The sequence below is a fragment of the Populus alba genome, chromosome 10, assembly GCF_005239225.2.
Source record: "Populus alba chromosome 10, ASM523922v2, whole genome shotgun sequence".
Taxonomy (NCBI): Eukaryota; Viridiplantae; Streptophyta; class Magnoliopsida; order Malpighiales; family Salicaceae; genus Populus; species Populus alba.
In genome coordinates, this window is record NC_133293.1 from 17,049,418 (window position 1) to 17,068,458 (window position 19,041).

Genomic DNA, 19,041 nt, shown 5'->3' on the forward strand with positions numbered 1-19,041 from the left:
CATCTGCATCTGCAATGAACCTTCCCCGAGCTCTCACATGCTGACCTTAGCCTAGTAGATGCTCTCACGTTAGAGTACACATCTATGTTGTAAAAGCTCCTTCAACTATTTTGCAAAATAAAAAAACAAAACATCATCTATTTATTTAACTGCTATCAAGAGCAAGTGACAGCATCCTCGTATGCCCAGCCTCAAACGACACAATAGACTCCCGAGTATCGCAACGACCAATGTCAGCAAAAGAAACATAAGTTGGCCCTGCATTTGAGAAATCTGTTTCGTATATCCCATAATTGAATGCATTTGCAGCACAGTCATGCATCTATCTCTGAGGCTTCAATCCAGCAATTTTTGCAGCATCCAGATATGCCCGTCTCTGCAAATCTGTGGTACCCTGGTCACACAATCTGTTACAGGAATTTCCAAATTTGAAATTTTTTCTCTTTTATATCTTTCAAACTTGAAAATAGCATAGCCACCATCCTTCCTTCCACAAGTTTCTGTTAGACAATTGACATTTTTTAACTCTAGTGTTTCATGTTGTTTAATCAAGTATTGTTTGTTTTCTTTTCTTTCATTTCTGTTTTGATTTTGTTAAAGTAAATCCCTTGTTTTTCTGATGTTGTTGCTGAGATTAGTGGCAGCATATTCTCCACTACAGTTAGTGGCTAGTGACAGCAAATTGTCCACTACAGTTAGTGGCTGATAACTAGGGAGGTTTGTTGTATTTAAAGACATGCAGTTAATGAAATACTCACTGAGACATTTTATCAAACACCTTGTGTGTAATTCGTGTTCTTCAATACCAGCATTGTTGTTCTTGATTGTGCATCCCTTCACCTGCACAAAACACAGCAACACAATTCTTAACAGTGGTATCAGAGCATCTCAGATCTTACAGGACCAAAACACCTTTTTTTCAAAATCTCAAAAATGACATCCAACAACTTACTTTTAAAACTCCCCCATTATATTTACTGGTGAAAACTACCATATTTTGGTCAGTGAAGATGCAAGCTTTTCTTGAAGCTTATGATCTTTGGGAAATTGTTTCCGAAGACAAACCAGTAGCTCCCTTACCAACAAATCCCACTATGGCTCAAATCAAGTTCAGCAGTGAGGAAAAGGCAAAGAAATCCAAGGCAAAATCAATCATCCAAAATGCTGTGGCAGAAAAGCATTTTTCTACAGAATTATGGCATGCAATTCAGCCAAAGAGGCTTGGAACAAACTAAAAGAAGAATACCAAGGCAGTGACAGAACAAGGCAAATGCAAGTGCTGAATTTGAAGAGAGATTTTGAGGCACTTAACATGCAAGAAGATGAAACAATCTCTAAGTATTCTGATCGAATTTCACTAATTATCAACAACATCAGATTACTTGGAGAAGACTTTCCTGACAGTAGGATTGTGGAGAAGGTTCTTGTGACTCTTCCTGAGAGGTTTGAATCCAAAATCTCCTCTCTAGAAGAATCAAAGGACCTCAGTAAAATCTCATTAGGTGAACTAATGAGTGCTCTTCAAGCACAGGAGCAACGAAGAACAATCAGGCAAGACAGATTGACTGAAGGAGCCTTTTATGTGCAAAAACAACAAGCTGGAAAAGGAAAGAAGTTGCCTAATCTAAGATTCAAAGGCAGAAATGAAGGGGGCAGCACTAGTGAAGCTTCAAAACAAAAGAAGTTTCCTCCTTGCACTCACTGCAAAAGAAACACACATTCAGAAAAATATTGTTGGTGGAGGCCAGATGCAATTTGTGGAAATTGCAAGCAATCAGGGCACATCACAAAGGTCTGCAAGTTCAAAAAATCAGATCTAAAACCTCAACAAGCTCACCTAGCAGATGAAGTTGATACACAGGAGGAGCAATTCTTTGTTGTCACTTGTTTCTCAACAAATGATCCAGCTGATACTTGGCTTATTGACAGTGGATGTACACATCATTTGTGCAATGATGCTGGAATGTTCAAAACCCTTGATGAATCTTACAAATCCAGAGTAAAGGTTGGCAATGGAGAATTTCTGAAGGTCAAAGGCAGAGGGTCAGTAAATGTTCAAACAAGTTCAGGTATCAAAATCATTCCTGATGTGTTATTTATACCTGAAATCAGTCAAAATTTGTTGAGTGTTGGACAAATGATGGAGAAAAACTATTCTCTTCAGTTTAAGGATCATAAATGCATTATCTTTGATCCTTCTGGAGAACAAATGTTCTGTGTAAAGATGAAAAACAGAAGCTTTGTTGTTGACTGGGATAAAGTATCCAATCATGCATATGTGAGTGATACTCAGGATGTTTCAAATCTTTGGCATAAAAGATTTGGACATTTCAATCAAAAGGGTTTGTCAATTTTGAAACAAAAAGAAATGGTTGCAGCATTGCCCACATTGAATGGTGAGATTCAATTGTGTGAAACATGTCAACTTGGCAAGCAATCAAGGCCACCATTTCCTAAAAGGCAAGCATGGAGAGCCAGCCAAAAACTTCAGCTCATCCACACTGACGTGTGTGGACCTATGAAGACAGCCTCATTATGTGGTAACAAGTATTTCATTCTCTTTATTGATGATTATACTAGGATGTGTTGGGTGTATTTCATCAAATTTAAGAGTGAAGTATTTACAATCTTTCAAACATTCAAAGCTTTAGTTGAGAATCAAAGTGACATGCTAATTAAATGCTTAAGATCTGACAATGGTACTGAATATACTTCAAATCAGTTTCTTGAGTTTTGTAACAGCAGAGGCATTGTGCACCAATACACTACACCATACACACCACAACAAAATGGTGTATGTGAGAGGAAGAACAGGACAGTAATGGAGATGGCTAGATGTCTCTTACTTGAAAAGAAAATGCCAAACAAGTTATGGGCAGAGGCAGTCAATACCTCTGTTTACTTGCTGAACCGACTTCCAACCAAAGCACTGGAGGACAAGACACCATATGAAGGCTGGAATGGTGTTAAACCTGCTGTAGATCATCTTCGAATCTTTGGCAGCATATGCTATTATCATATAGCTAAGCCAAAGAGGAGCAAACTTGACAACAAAGCTCAAAAGGGAGTTCTTGTGGGTTATGGAATAACAACCAAAGGATACAGAATTCTTTGCTTACAAACAGAGAAGGTAATTCTCAGCAGAGATGTGAAGGTTGATGAAGCAATCACATGGGATTGGGAACATCAGAAAAATATGATTTCTGATCAACCATTCACCATTCAGCCCCAGCCAGTAGCTGATGAATCAGTGGATGATTTTCCAGTTAGAGGCACAAGATCATTGGAAGATATTCACCTAAGATGCAACATGGCAATCCTAGAACCAACCAGCTATACTGAAGCTCAAGAATTTCCAGCATGGAGGAGAGCAATGGAGGCAGAAATGGAAATGATCAACAAAAATGCAACATGGCAGCTGATTGAAAGGCCTAAGCATCGCAAGGTGATAGGTGTAAGATGGGTTTTCAAAACAAAACTCAATTCAGATGGGTCAGTATGCAAACACAAGGCTAGATTGGTGGTAAAGGGCTATGCTCAGCAATATGGTGTGGACTACCTAGAGACCTTTGCTCCAGTAACAAGGTATGATACTATTAGACTTCTCATTACACTTGCAGCACATAACTCTTGGCAGATTCACCAACTTGATGTCAAGTCTGCCTTCTTGAATGGATTTCTTGCTGAAGAAATCTTTGTAGAGCAACCCGATGGGTATGCTGTTAAAGATAAAGAAGATCATGTGTATCTACTTAAGAAGGCCTTGTATGGGTTGAAACAAGCTCCCCGAGCTTGGTATGACAGAATGGACACACATCTGCTTCAACTTAGGTTCAGCAGAAGCCAAAATGAAGCAACTTTGTATGTGAAATCATGTGGTAACCATTTTCTAATTGTATCTATTTACGTAGATGATATGCTTATCACAGGAAGTGAACTTGGAATGATCCAAGAATTCAAAGATGAAATGAAGAAGATGTTTGAGATGTCTGACCTTGGAATGATGAATTACTTCCTTGGAATGGAAGTGATGCAATCCAGCAATGGCATTTTTACATGCCAAAAGAAGTATGCTTCAGACATCCTAAAAAGATTCAAAATGGAGGATTGTAAACCAATGGGGACTCCTATGACAACAAGTATCAAGCTTAGCAAGGATGATGAATATGAAAAAGTGGATGAAAGTTTGTATAGAGGCTTAATTGGCAGCCTTCAATATCTTACAGCAAGTAGACCTGACATATTATTTGCTGTGAGTATTCTTTCAAGGTTCATGCATTCTCCAAGGGAGACTCATTTCATTGCAGCAAAAAGGATACTTAGATACATCAAAGGTACCATTGATCTTGGTATTTTCTGTCCAAGATCATCAGAAGGGGTTGTGGAACTAAAAGGCTATACTGACAGTGACTGGGGAGGTTCTGTTGATGATTCAAGAAGCACTTCAGGGTATTTATTCTCACTCAATTCAGGTGTCTTCACCTGGAGTTCAAAGAAGCAAGAGACAACAGCCCAATCCACTGCAGAAGCAGAGTACATTGATGCTGCCGCTGCTGTCAACCAAGCAATTTGGTTGAGAAAAATGTTAAAGGATTTGGGACATGAACAGGTTGAAGCTACTAAAATCATGTGTGATAACAGTTCTGCAGTATCAATTTCAAAGAATCCAGTCTTTCATGGACGTACAAAGCATATCAAAATCAAGTTTCATTTTATTAGAGAAGTTCAACAATCTAATGAAGTGATGTTGATTCATTGTTCTTCCGAAGAACAACTTGCAGATATATTTACCAAACCACTACCTAAAGAGAGATTTGAGACATTAAGACAAATGATTGGAATTTGTCGTCAAAATGTCAAGGAGGAGTGTTAGACAATTGACATTTTTTAACTCTAGTGTTTCATGTTGTTTAATCAAGTATTGTTTGTTTTCTTTTCTTTCATTTCTGTTTTGATTTTGTTAAAGTAAATCCCTTGTTTTTCTGATGTTGTTGCTGAGATTAGTGGCAGCATATTCTCCACTACAGTTAGTGGCTAGTGACAGCAAATTGTCCACTACAGTTAGTGGCTGATAACTAGGGAGGTTTGTTGTATTTAAAGACATGCAGTTAATGAAATACTCACTGAGACATTTTATCAAACACCTTGTGTGTAATTCGTGTTCTTCAATACCAGCATTGTTGTTCTTGATTGTGCATCCCTTCACCTGCACAAAACACAGCAACACAATTCGTAACAGTTTCAAATGGTAGATTTCAAAACCCTGCTTTGCATGCCTTCGCGTATAAGATGCATTGCCAACAACAGAGAAGATGGATAAAAAGGGTTCTTTTTTGGGTTTTGAAACGAAAAAGATAACACTCCTCACTCAATTAGAACAGTAATCTTGGAAATTAACTTGGGTTTTTCCAAGGGTTTTGGAGGAAAAAAACCAATAATATTTGTGTTGAGGTGATTCCAGCAGCGCAACCTCTGTCAAAAAAGTAAATTTGGGTTGAAGTGATTAAACATATAGATAAAAATACTCTATTAGAAGGGTTTGTACTCCCCCTTCTCTACCCGCCTTTAGTTTAATGTGGATTGTGGAATGGCACAGAATATTTCAGTGCAGAAGTTAAATTATACTTAACCATATACCTTACTTGGCAGAAGTTTGAAATTCTGACATTTTTATGTCAGCCTGATGGTAGAATCACACAAGCTGTTTAACCCAGTGTCGTCAGAAATGGCCCGGCCAGTACACCAGCTAGGGTGCCTGGTAGCTGGTTCACCGGTTAGCCTGCCAGTTAAACTTTAACCAATCTAGGGTAAATCTCTAGAGTTCGTTTTGGTTTTATAAACAGGAAACATTTCCTCTGATACTTAATTAAACTTCAGTGTGGAGGTTTTCATTACATTCTTCTCCATGTGCAGTTGCTTTCAAATAACTGATGCAAATTTTCATTTTTCAAGTAGAATTCCTCCAATGGATAAGTTTTCTTTTGTTTGTTGATACCATTTTCCTTACTTCTCTGAAACTTAGTTTGCTGGAACTCTTTTTGACCAGTAACGGGAGGGGTTGCTTCTTATGTTGGCTTTTACAGCTTATGCTCTCCAAAAGCAGGAGAAACTGTATATGTTTCTTCAGCATGTGGAGGAGTCGTCCAACTAGTTGGTCAATTCGCTAAGATGATGGGATGTTATGTTGTTGGAAGTGCTAGCACTGAAGAAAAGGTGTTCTCTTACTTCTCATGTGGCTTTTGAATTATGCAGTTCGTGAAGTAGGTTAATGCAATTCGACCATTGAAGGCAGATCAAAAAAATACACTCGATCTAACATGTCGAGGTGGTTCAGGTTAATCTGTCAAGGACGAAGTTTGGATTTGATGATGCCTTCAACTATACAGAGCATGATTTAGCTGCAGCTTTAAAGCGGTGATTTTCCAAGCTTGTTAACCGAAGTCTGAGACTCTGATGGCTTGTTTGATTTCTTGAATTCAGTTCGTTCAAATTCATCAATCATGCCAGAGGTCAAGGTGGTTGCAAGGGCTGACATATCCTTGCATAACAGTTTCTTAGACTGCCAATGTTCCTACCTCAATTGCTTAAAGATTAATAGTGAAGAAAAAGCATTGAGTGATCTCTACTCTTTCAATTGGCAATGCTAAAGGGATACCTCAAACTTTTTAAGAGAAGAAAGAAACAGGCAGACACCAAGTAAATTTCATGAATTTAATGGAGAAAACTTCCAGCAACTATTTCTTCGGAGTGTAGCATCAAGTTTTTAGAAAATGATTTTTTTTTTTTTTCAATTTAAACGTCACTTGTTATGTTCCTTTTTCTATGATGAAGGTATTTCCCAGAAGGCATAGACATCTACTTCGACAACGTGGGTGGTAAAATGCTTGATGAAGCAATCCTGCACATGAAACCTCATGGAAGGGTTGCAGCCTGTGGAATGATTTCTCAATACAATCTTGAAGAACCAGAAGGCATACACACAGTATGTTTAAAGTGGCCGTAAAGAGCCTTGAGATAAAAGGCTTTGTCGAAACAGACTTCAAGCACATATGTCCAGAATATCTTGAATTTGCGATCAGGCACTTGCAGGAAGGGTAGCTGGTCCATGTTGAAGATGTAGCTGAAGGCCTAGAAAATGCTTCTTCCGCTCTGATTGGAGTTTTCCATGGCCATAATGTGGGTAAGAAAGCTGTTCGTGTTGCTTCTGGGTAACATTTTCTAAATATACAATGCTCGAAATGGTCATGTGGTGAGAATCAAACATGTCCCTCCATTTCTGGCCCCATGTTAACCATGCATGTTAATCATGTTGAAATGAATTACTTTTTATCGCGAGATGACTTTTATATTCATATAGGGTCTGAACCCTCAATTAGCTACTGAGTCAATTGAACATAAAAAAATAAAAAATAAAATTGAATTGTTTCAAGGAATAAAAAATGAAAAAGAAAATAATTTCATATTACGAAACACGCGCTTGATATTTCATTGTCTCGAAGAAAAAACAAAGAGACAGACTGGCGGCTATGAGAAATCCAGAGTGAAAGGAAAGAGAAGAGAAAATGCATTGCTTTGCAGAGTTGATCATCCCAAGATTGGACACGCAACCAACTGCTGAAAATGGCAGTCAACGCCATGATTGCCGCGAAGAAATGACAGAGAGCCAAATCCTCATCGTTAGAACGTAGAGGACCAGATTATAATTAATAAGTATTCTTGTCGAAAAAAATGTTATTTAATAAAGGTTACAAAATAGTCCCCAATTATGTTTTCAATTTAATTCTTAAATATCAAACCATAAACTTTGTCAAGATTCTTCAAATAGATATAAATTATTAATATCAATCACAGTCATGAAAAGTAATCACATCCATGACCAATTGAACCAATAAAATAAATATTAAGAAATTCAATTACCGTTACGAGACAGAATTCATTTTTATAATATCATATATTTATTATACTATTTTCTTCTTTTATTTTTCATCTCAACTTCTTTGGACTAAAAGCAGGAAATAAGTTTTTGGCAAAAGGAAGGAAATTCTTAAAGTAAATATCGATATTACATGAAATAAAATCTATTTTTTAAACAAGCACTTCTATTTAAATCTATCTAACCCTTACTTTACTCATCAATTCATTTAAATTAATTGATAAATTCTGATCAAGTTTACAATGTAGGAGCTTAATTGGAAAGAAATAAAAGAACTAAACAATATTGCAAATTACGATGATAAAAAGAAAAAAAAAACTTTCATTGAAAGACTTTTGTCTAGGAAAAATAAAAAATGGGACCAAAGTTATTGATAAAAAATAATACAGGGACTAAATGTAATGTAGAATGTAAAGGGATAAATGCAGGGACTAAATATTTGTTTTTGAAACGGCATTTCAATTCGGTGGATGCTTAATATAGCGATGGTGGTTCTCTCATGATTTGCCCTTCTTCTTTTTCCACGCTCTTGCAGATTTGACCCTTTCTCTTCAGTTGTTTTTTAATTTAATTTGTTGCTTTTATGAATTTCTTACTTCCAACTGCTGTTTCTTTTCATATCCTCCTCCCGTTGTCCCTACACAACTATCACCCTGGTTTTAATCCGTGGTTGATTTCCTAAAAGGTTAGCTAATATAATTGATGTTAACTTGCCTTCCTCTTTTCCGGGTTGATTTCTCAACTCTTACTGGTTTCTGTTGCATGCAAGTCACAGCTGAGGCTTTCCTTTCGTCCTCTTATTGAACCTGTATGGGTTGTTTCTTAGTTTGAAACCTCTGTCTGTCGTTTATATAAATTTCTATTGTTACAAGCTCTAAATCCCTATTTCTTATCCAGTTCTGTTTATTTATCACTTCCAGTTCCTTATGTGCCAGACTATTCTTCTTCTCCTTTTTAGAATTTATCTGTGATATTAGGTGTTGTGCTGTCTATAAAATTTACCGATTGATGCCTTCATATTCTCGGTTATTATTTTATTTACTTCTTTCTCAGTTCTCTTATTAACACCCATTTCTTCTGCCATGGCTCACATCTGGCTCTTTTTTCCATGGCATAGCATAGGACTGTTTTGCATTGCCTTCCACATTTTGTCCTTGCACGTGGTGCTATTTTTTCTGTTTTGAATTGCATATGTTGAGAAATTTTGCCAGTGGTGTGGTGTGGTAGTGGTGGGTTTCGCAAATAATTTTCTGTTTGGTTCCTGTGAAGATTGATTTCTTTGGTATTCGTTTCATCTCTACCTTATTTTAGCTCATTGATATATTCCTTTTTCCAAACAAAAAAGGGGGTTTAGGAATAGTTATACCAGAGCATAGTGCTGATGTTTTGAGGCATATATATAATTTCACCATATCAAAGTAGAGTTATGTTATTGATGTTATTTTGATCATTCTTTTGGATCTGATATCCGTCAAACCTATTCATTCCTTGAGAACAATAGTTTTCCAACATGGCTAAATTTGGATTGAATGTCATCTTTGACAATCTCCTTCTTTGCAACTCTTAAAGATAGTTTGGTTTTTCATTTTGGTCTGCTGTATGAAGTTTTGTTTTTGTTTTTTTTTTAATATGGAGATTGTATTTTAATTCCCTTAGTCATTGATTTGGTTGTTTGTCTTTCATTGCAAACCAATTATACTTTTTCCACTGCATAGAGGGGAATGGTGGGATTATTTTTGGTTTTGGACTAGGGCTGCATTAAGTTTGCGGTTTTTTTTTATTAAAAAAAAGGAGTTGCACGTGATCTATGATGTGGCAGTGTTAATTGGTATTATCATTGTTCCAATTAGAACAACTGTTTTCCATCATGACAAATATGAATTGAATGTCATCCTTGACAGATGTTGTAGCTCAGTGAAAATAATGAAAATTTTTGTTTTTCTTTTCAACTCTTAAAAACAGTTTTGTTTTTGCATTTTTGGTCTTGGCTAAGGCTGGATTTCAAATGATGCATCACTCCTAGCATAATTTTGAGTTTATTGTATTGGTTTGAAGCTGAAATCAAACTGTAGTTTGTAGAAATACATTTAAAACAGCTTCCGTAGCCAATCACTAAATGCCCCTCCAGTAGGTTTTGTTTGTTGAATGCATTGTTTTACCATTTTTGCTCAGTTATAATATCATCTTCATTACTTATGAAGAAACAAAGAAATGGCTGCTATAATGTCCACAACCAAGTCTGAATATTCTTTTCAAATTGTGGATAAGGTTTTCTCTTCAACTTGATGTTGTTTGATTAATAACAACTACATTGTTAATACATTATTGGTATATTTTTATCTTTGCAGAATACATATTCTTTCATTATTATTCCACTCATGATCAGATTGTTTGCTCTTCTTCACTCCACAGGACCCCTGATTTAGACACACAACTACATCAACAATGCTTTGAATCCCTGCTTCATCAACAAATAAGTTTTAAGACACTATCAAAGCTTTCGCCATATGTACCTCCTTTTGTTTTACAGCTCTTACCATGTTCCTCATATAATCATCTACTTTTGTAAAAGCTTATGAATAGTTTTATACATATGTTTTCCTTTCACTTCAACTACTTTCACATATCTTTTTAAGTTTTTAGCTGAATTATGTCTATCCTTGATTAGTTTTTCTTCTTTTTTTTACAATCTATTTAGAGAATTCACATACAATAGTAGATGTTACCCGCAGCTAAGTGCGGGCAACAACACCAGTGGCTTAACTGAAGGGGAAAGACTCATTCAACACAAGTTGCCTGATACGTAAGGAGTTTAATGTTCTCAACTTCCCATTAACACGGAAATTGTTTTGATGTGACTTTATTAGAGGAGAGATCATGACTAGCCAAACCCATCATGCAAGCAACCAGAGAAAGTAGGGCTGTGTGTGTGTTATTACAAGATGGTTTGTTTTCATGTCAAACAGTCAATTCATTACCACGACCCGACTCGTCAGTTTCCACAGATTACAACCAAAGACTTTTCTCCTTTCACTTAATTCACTCTGGACTCTTGTGTGTGCTTCGGGTTGTTGGAAAGCAAGAAGACTTGTACATAAAAGAAAGTCTTCTATTTTGTAATTTTAAAAAAATATATTTTTAAAATACAAAAATAAATAATCTGTACAAATTCATGTTAACCATGCATGTTAATCATGTTGTAATTAAATACTTTTTATCACGAGATGACCTTTATATTCATATAGGGTCTGAACCCTCAATTAGCTACTGAGTCAATTGAACATTAAAAAAAAAAAATGAATTGTTTTAAGGAATAAAAAATGAAAAAGAAAATAATTTTATATTACGAAACACGCACATGATATTTCATTGTCTCGAAGAAAAAGTAAAGAGACAGACTGGCGGCTATGAGAAATCCAGAGTGAAAGGAAAGAGAGGAGAAAATGCATTGCTTTGCAGTTTGCGGAGCAATTTCGGTTTGTAGTTTGATCATCCCAAGATTGGACACGCAACCAACTGCTGAAAATGGCAGTCAATGCCACGATTGCCGCGAAGAAATGACGGAGATCCAAATCCTCAGTGTTAGAACGTAGAGGACCAGATTATAATTAATAAGTATCTTTTTCGAAAAAAATGTTATTTATAACAATGTTTAATATTTGCTTTAAAGTAAATTTTTGGAAAATAAATTTTTTTGGAAAATAAATTTCTTAACAATATATTATTTTCTGATATTTGATATTATTATAAAAAAAATTAAAAAATATTTTTCAGTGTTTAGTCATGTAATGAAAAATAAATTGAAAAATAGCTTATTAATAATTTTTTTAAAATTTATTAAAATAATAAAAAAATCTCACAAATAAAAATTAAAATATGAAAAAATTAAATATATACATATATAATTTCATAAATTATTTTAAATAAAATAAATAATAATAAAAATAATGAATATCAAATCTAATTTATAAAAAGATTAATAAATGATGAAATTAAAAAATATATATAAATTATTTTAAATAAAATAAATAACAATAAAAAGAATAAGGACCAAGTTTGGTAAATAAAAAATTTTAATTAAGAAAATGATAAGATAAAAACAAATAACAATCATAAAAATAAATATAAAATTTTATATAAAAATCAAAATAAATTAAATTTTAAGGGATAAAATTGAAAAAAATATTAAAGTAAATTATATTGTAATCAAAAGTCTAAAAACCAAATTCGATAAAATCAATAAATGACATGACATTTCTAATTTTTTTTACAGTTTTTAAAAAGTGTTTTTATCTAAAATAAAAAATTATTTTTTTAAAAAACCAGGTCAAATTATTTTTAACTAAACAATATTTTTTGTTTATCAACTTTTCAAATAATAAATAAATACATAAAAATTTAAAACATAATTTTTAAAAAACCACTTTTCATAAAAACGTATCCTTGACAGTGAAATCTTCATCATTAAATAACTGCCTTTATTATAAAAAAAATATATCATTAAATAACTGCATAAATCATAGGTTAAAAATAATTCTCATCAGCAGCTTCGCGAGTCGCCAGAGAAGAGATTTAACTACTTGAACAAATGTCCATTTCACAAATTATCTAATTTTATTGTTTCGGATCTGTAAATAAACGTCATTTCATGTTTATTTTTTCATTTTTTTTATCACCATATCCTTCAAAATTTACGTGTCGTGTTTTTACATCTTGACATTTTTATTATGTATATCTTGATCTCTTTTTTTTTTTTTTTTTTGAAAATCTCCGGTTCCTATATTTTATTTTTCTTACAAAAAAAAATCTTAACTTAAAGTTTTTATTCCGTGTTTTTTTTAAATGAATACAGTTACAAACTAGTCCTCGATAATTTTCTTTTTTCAATTTAGTTCTTAAATATCAAATCATAAACTTTGTCGAGATTCTTCAAAAAGATATAAATTATTAGGAAACAAAAGTAAACAAAATCACGATAATATCAATCACAGTCATAAAAAGTAATCACATCCATGACCAATTGAACCAGTAAAAAAAAATATCAAGAAATTCAAGTACCGTTATGAGACAGAATTCATTCTTATAATAATATCATATGTTTATTATACTATTTTATTCTTTTATTTTTCATCTCAACTTCTTTGGACTGAAAGCAGGAAATATTTTTTAGCAAAAGGAATGAAATTCTTATAGTAAATATTGATATTACATGAAATGAAATTTATTTTTTAAACGAGCACATCTATTTAAATTTATCTAACTCTTACTTTATTCATCAACCCATTTAAATTATTTGATAAATCTTGATCAAGTTTACAATGTAGGAACTTAATTGAAAAGAAATATATAAAAAAAAAACTAAACAATATTGTAAAATATGATGATGATAAAAATAAAATTCAATTAAAGACTTTTTTTCATAGGAAAAATAAAATATTGGACCAAATTTTTTTCTAAAAAAAATGCAGGGACTAGATGCAATGTATAATGATGGTATCAAGAAAAAAAATAGAGAGATTTTAGGGGGGGGGGAGTGGACGTATGATATAAGAAAGTATTAACTCGTTCTTTGATCTATCTGAATGTTAGATGACATCATCTAGATTGATGAAAATATAAGAAATTCAAGCCTACCCTAGTTTATAAAAAAAAAATCATGTAAAAATAAATTTTAACATAACAAGACATTTCTTTAATAAATAAGGTGGGATTTGAGTTTTTTAAGTAAGTGTTTGCATGAAAATATATATTAGAAGAATATATTGGAGAATAACTTAATAAATATAAATTAAAAATAACTAGACCTGTAAAGATGGATTTGAGATGGATCTAAAATATAAAAATAAACTGAAATAATTTCTATATAAAGAGAGAGAGAGAGAGAGAGAGAATCCTATTTGTTTGGTTTATAAATATGACACGAAATACGACCCAGTCTATGTTATCGGGATGGGAATTAGTCAAATATCCTTACTTGTTTCCCGGGGGACTGCAAACACACGTTAGAAATGATAATTTTTCTAGTGAGAGCAATTCCTTTGCATTTTATATTCTATTTCTCACTGCTTTAATAAGAATCCGGTGATTAAAACATCACAAGTTCCCTTTTTTATTATTATTATTATTAGTGGTTAAAAAGCAAGGATGATATTAGCGATCTAAAAGGGAGAAGCAGCAAAGAAACTATGGCACGAGGTTGTCAATGGTGCGAATATGAAATGGACTGGCCCAAGACTTATCCCTGTGCTCAGTGTGAACCCGGCGACAAAAACTGTGGTGAGATTAATGAGTGGCTTAACTGAAGGGGAAAGACTCGTTCAACACAAGTTGCCTGATCCGTAAGGAGTTCAGAGTTCACAACTTCCCATTAAGCACAAAGAAATTGTTTTGATGTGACTTTATTAGAGGAGAGGTCAAGACTAGCCAAGCCCATCATGCAAGCAACCAGAGAAGGTAGGGCTGTGTGTGTGTGTGTGTGTGTGTGTGTTATTACAATATGGTTTGTTTTCATGTCGAACAGTCAATTCATTACCACTACCCGACTCGTCAGTTTCCACAGATTAGAACAGTTCTGCGCGTCATTGGTCCGAATTTTCAAACCAAAGACTTTTCTCCATTCACTTTTTTCACTTTGGACACTTGTGTGTGCTTCGGGTTGTTGAAAAGCAAGAAGACTTGTACATTAAAGTCTTCTTTGAAGGGGAAAAAAAAATGATGTTTCCTACCTCTTTCTCCTGTTAAAATCAACTCGGCTCAACCCCATCTCCACGTTTTCAGTGTAATAATAACCGTGCTCCTTGTCTTCATTTATTTCCTCATTCTTCTTGCAGCATTCTTCTTGCTTGGTGACTACTTATATGCTCTACGCTTCCATTTCGTCATCATCATCTTCATCTGGGTATGTCTCAAATCTTGTTTTCTTTCAGTGAATCTCTGAGATAAGTGAATTGGGGTTTTAGTTGGATTGTTTAAGATTCGAGGTTGTTTGTTTGTTGACTTCTCTTTTGCTTTTTCCAAGTTACATATTGTTCTGGTGGATCACTAGTAAAATTGGATTGTGTTTTTGGTGGAGTAGTTAGACCTTCTTTCTTGGGTATATAGAGATGGGTTTGAGTGTTTTATTTAGTAGTACAACTTAGCGAGAACCCTTCACTTTGTAGATTCCGTTTTGGGCCAGGGACAGAAAGTTTGAGGATTTTTTTCCCCTTGCTAATGGCATTGAGCGAGAAAAATCCTATGGTTGTTGCCCATATTTTGATATGGATGGTTTTGGTTTTGCTGAGTAGTATAATATCTGTGAGTAATGCTACTGCGACTGATATAGCGTGCTTGAAATCCGTCAGAGAGTCTCTGGTGGATCCTAATAACTACTTGAACACTACATGGAATTTCCAAAACAATACTGAAGGCTTCATATGTAGATTTATGGGCATTGATTGCTGGCACCCTGACGAAAACAGAGTTCTGAATATCCGCCTTTCAGACTTGGGTCTTGAGGGCCAGTTCCCCCTTGGAATCAAGAATTGCACAAGCTTGACTGGCTTGGATCTTTCGCACAACAAGCTATCTGGCTCAATCCCTGATAATATCTCAAATTTTATCCCCTTTATTACAAACCTTGATCTTTCATTCAACAATTTTTCGGGTGGAATTCCAACAAATCTTGCAAATTGTAGTTTCTTGAATGATCTCAAACTTGACAACAACCGGCTAACAGGCAAGATTCCGCTGGAATTAGGCCAGCTTGATCGGATCAAGGTATTTACAGTTACCAACAATCTTCTATTAGGGCCGATCCCCACATTTATCAAAAATAACATCCCAGCTGGTAGCTTTGCAAATAATCTGGACCTCTGTGGAAAGCCATTGAGTCCCTGTCCAGCCGTCGCGGCCAAATCCCGTGTTGGAGTAATTGCTGCATCAGCCGCTGGCGGGATAACATTTACATCAATTATTGTTGGTGTCTTTCTGTTCTACTTGTCTCGCGGAGCGGCTAAGAGGAGGGCGGAGGATCCTGAAGGTAACAGATGGGCAAAGAGCATCAAGGGAACCAAAGGCATCAAGGCAAGCTATCTAACTAATCATGCGCAATGGATATACTGTGTTTTTTTTCTGGCATAGGAATTGAATTTATGTTCTTTTTTCTGGCCACGTTAACTCATCAATGATTTCATTTTTTATTTGACGCAACAAAATATCTAACAGCAAAGATTCTGTTATCAACAGGTTTCCATGTTTGAGAAATCGGTTTCAAAAATGAGATTGAGTGATCTCATGAAGGCAACCAACGACTTCAGTAATAACAACATCATTGGAGCAGGAAGAACAGGACCGATGTACAAGGCAGTGATTTCTGATGGTTGCTTCCTTATGGTTAAGAGATTGCAAGACTCTCAGCGTTTAGAGAAAGAGTTTGTATCAGAGATGAAGACACTTGGGAATGTGAAACACCGTAATTTGGTCCCGCTGCTGGGCTTTTGTGTGGCAAAGAGGGAGAGATTTTTGGTGTATAAATTCATGGAAAATGGGACCCTTTATGATAAACTGCACCCGTTGGAACCTGAGATCAGGAACATGGATTGGTCCCTGAGGCTCAAAATTGCAATTGGAGCGGCTAGAGGTTTGGCATGGCTTCATCATAACTGCAATCCACGAATTATCCACAGGAACATAAGCTCCAAGTGCATACTCTTGGATAACGATTTTGAGCCAAAGTTATCTGATTTTGGCCTTGCCAGACTCATGAACCCAATCGACACACATTTGAGCACTTTCGTCAATGGGGAGTTTGGGGACATGGGTTATGTTGCTCCTGAATATCTACGGACACTTGTTGCAACGCCAAAGGGGGATGTTTATAGCTTTGGTGTGGTTCTCCTGGAGTTGATCACTGGTGAAAAGCCCACTCATGTTGCTAATGCCCCTGAAAGCTTCAAGGGAAGTTTAGTGGAGTGGATCAGACAACTGACATGTGGTCCACTTCTTCATACTTCCATTGACAAGCCTTTGCTTGGAAATGGATTCGATCACGAACTCAACCAATTTCTTAAAGTTGCTTGTAACTGCGTGGTTGAGAATGCCAAGGAGAGACCGTCAATGTTTGAGGTGCATCAGCTTCTCAGAGCTATTGGGGAGAGATACCATTTCACAACTGAAGATGATATTATATTGCCAGCTGATACAGGTGACACTGATTTCCCGGATGAACTTATTGTTGCCGATGCAACAAAGGAAGTTTAATGAATGACAGAGGTGTTAAGATTGATAGAAAAGAGTCTGAGGCCATCAATCGGCACTCGTGAAAATATATTCTACGTTGTAGCTGTGATCATATAGGTATAGCGTGTGCCTGTAACTATATTTGTAGCATTTCAAGCACCTGCTTTGGTTGAAACATCAACTTTATATATACCGCTGTCCTATTATCATAAAATCTTGCTCATTGCTCCTCGTACATAGACAATTTCCTTGATGGATGTTGAGAGTCGGTAAATAAACTTGCTTACGTAGTTGAGGAGTTTGTCTGTAAGCCTTTCGGTCACCTCGTCTTTTTTTATTCTTTTTCCCTCCAAAGTGATATTGTATCATAAGCAACTTTATTACTCAGTAATTTCAAGCATCCGAGTATTGTTGCCTGGCCTGGACCAAAAAATGCAGAATATGGACATCCTCTGTCACCACGAGGAAGAGTAATATCGTCATTTGCATCTGAATCAAGTTTTAATTGAAAATTTACCTTGGCTTTGACTTGAACTGAAACATGAGATTTGAAAAACAATGAGACAACAACTGAATTCATTGGCTGTATGGGATCAGTAATCAATAGATTGATGATAGGAGATCAGACTGATTGGAGAAAAGCCTTTCAATAAAAGAAATTTCTTCGAATAGCCAAAACAAGAGGGGAAAAAGAAAAGGAAGACAGAATTGAAAGAATGTTCTAAATTGTCATCGTTACATTTTCCACTGAGGTTCATCTTGGAGGCAAACATCAATTTCCTTGACAGTAACTTGTCTGCAGGTTCATTTTACCATATTTGCTTCAACCTTCTCTCTTGAAATTCCCGTTCTTAGACAGGAAGATTCAACTTCTTTTAGTATAGTTCCAACAATTTAGGGGCTTCCTCGTAACAAATTCGCGTACATCTGCAAAACGAGACTTCAAAGGAACAAAACCCTTTTCTTCTACTCCCTCAACAGTCTGTTTAAACGATTCCGGATTTGAACGAGTGCTTGAGGCATGAAGCAGGGAGTCAAAACAATATTTGATCAGGCACTCCATTATCTAGCAAAATCTTGATGTTGGGTGCCTTGGTATATTGACGGTTCCTATGTAAAATATCGGTACCAGGATTACGATCAGCAATGGTCTTCTCATCATATTGAAGCGAGTCTCTAATGAATTTGTAATTAGGAATTGTATGCTTCTTTAAGCTTCTAATGACCAGGTGAGGGTTCTTATAGAACACGGTGGCAAGATCTGGTCCTAAAGCACCCTGAGAGTAGAAAACCTGAAACTTGGCAAAAGGTTCTTATCGAGAGTGTACGAAAGAATTTTTGGCTATCTGATGATCTTTGATATCTGGGTTTGACAGAAACCATGGGACTTGGAACAAGTTAAAGACAAAGTCGGGTTTCCTAGGGCAATCAAGAGATATTTAGAAGCTGGTTAAGCTGATTTTAATGGGAATCCACAGGTGTTTAGACCAAGCGACATGTATTTTTATAAAAATACATTTGGATTGAGAAAATTTCAGATATATATTCAGCATCAATGTATTAAAGTTATATAAAATCAACTAAAGAACATCAAATTAATGATTTTACAATTCAAACTTATTTTAAAAAGCACTTTTAAACACAGTGTAAAAGCAATACCAAGTACTTTAGTCACTACAGTTCAAAACTCAAACCAGGTTAGGTTATGAGAAGTAAAATTCTCATAAATACCTTAATTTCTAAGTGCGGACCATCTGTTTTTCACTGAAACCTAGAGATGGCTTGATTGCATTTTACAGAGGCTAGCTAGTTGGCAGCCACCACGCAACCATAATCACACAGGATAATAGGAATGCTTGAGTTGGCAGCCACCTATATTTGAAACACCA

The 19,041-nt window shown here is 35.2% G+C and overlaps 2 protein-coding genes and 2 long non-coding RNA genes across 5 annotated transcripts; 3 read left to right on the forward strand and 1 right to left on the reverse strand.

Annotated features, from left to right (window-relative positions):
• Positions 1-1,202: 1,202 nt before the first annotated feature.
• LOC140956014 (uncharacterized) lies at positions 1,203-2,279 on the reverse strand. Its single transcript, XR_012170935.1, has 3 exons — positions 2,103-2,279; positions 1,838-2,023; positions 1,203-1,701 (listed from the first exon to the last, which is right to left on the reverse strand). It is a non-coding gene; the product is annotated as an uncharacterized lncRNA (long non-coding RNA).
• Positions 2,280-5,725: 3,446 nt separating this feature from the next.
• On the forward strand, positions 5,726-7,212 carry LOC118043361 (NADP-dependent alkenal double bond reductase P2). Its single transcript, XM_035051328.1, has 5 exons — positions 5,726-5,765; positions 6,047-6,213; positions 6,335-6,414; positions 6,832-6,982; positions 7,099-7,212. Exons 1-5 carry the CDS (start codon positions 5,726-5,728, stop codon positions 7,210-7,212), a joined length of 552 nt encoding a protein of 183 aa, XP_034907219.1.
• Positions 7,213-8,389: 1,177 nt separating this feature from the next.
• On the forward strand, positions 8,390-10,546 carry LOC118043133 (uncharacterized). Its single transcript, XR_004686580.2, has 2 exons — positions 8,390-8,618; positions 10,346-10,546. It is a non-coding gene; the product is annotated as an uncharacterized lncRNA (long non-coding RNA).
• A 4,036-nt stretch (positions 10,547-14,582) lies between these two features.
• Positions 14,583-17,366, forward strand: LOC118043134 (probably inactive leucine-rich repeat receptor-like protein kinase At5g48380). Of its 2 annotated transcripts, XM_035050989.2 has the most exons (3): positions 14,583-14,831; positions 15,277-15,997; positions 16,160-17,366. In XM_035050989.2, exons 1-3 carry the CDS (start codon positions 14,791-14,793, stop codon positions 17,171-17,173), a joined length of 1,776 nt encoding a protein of 591 aa, XP_034906880.1. In that variant the 5' UTR covers positions 14,583-14,790; the 3' UTR covers positions 17,174-17,366. The 2 variants fall into 2 exon arrangements, with proteins under 2 accessions (XP_034906880.1, XP_034906879.1); XM_035050988.2 differs by having other exon boundaries at positions 14,583-15,997.
• Positions 17,367-19,041: the final 1,675 nt, after the last annotated feature.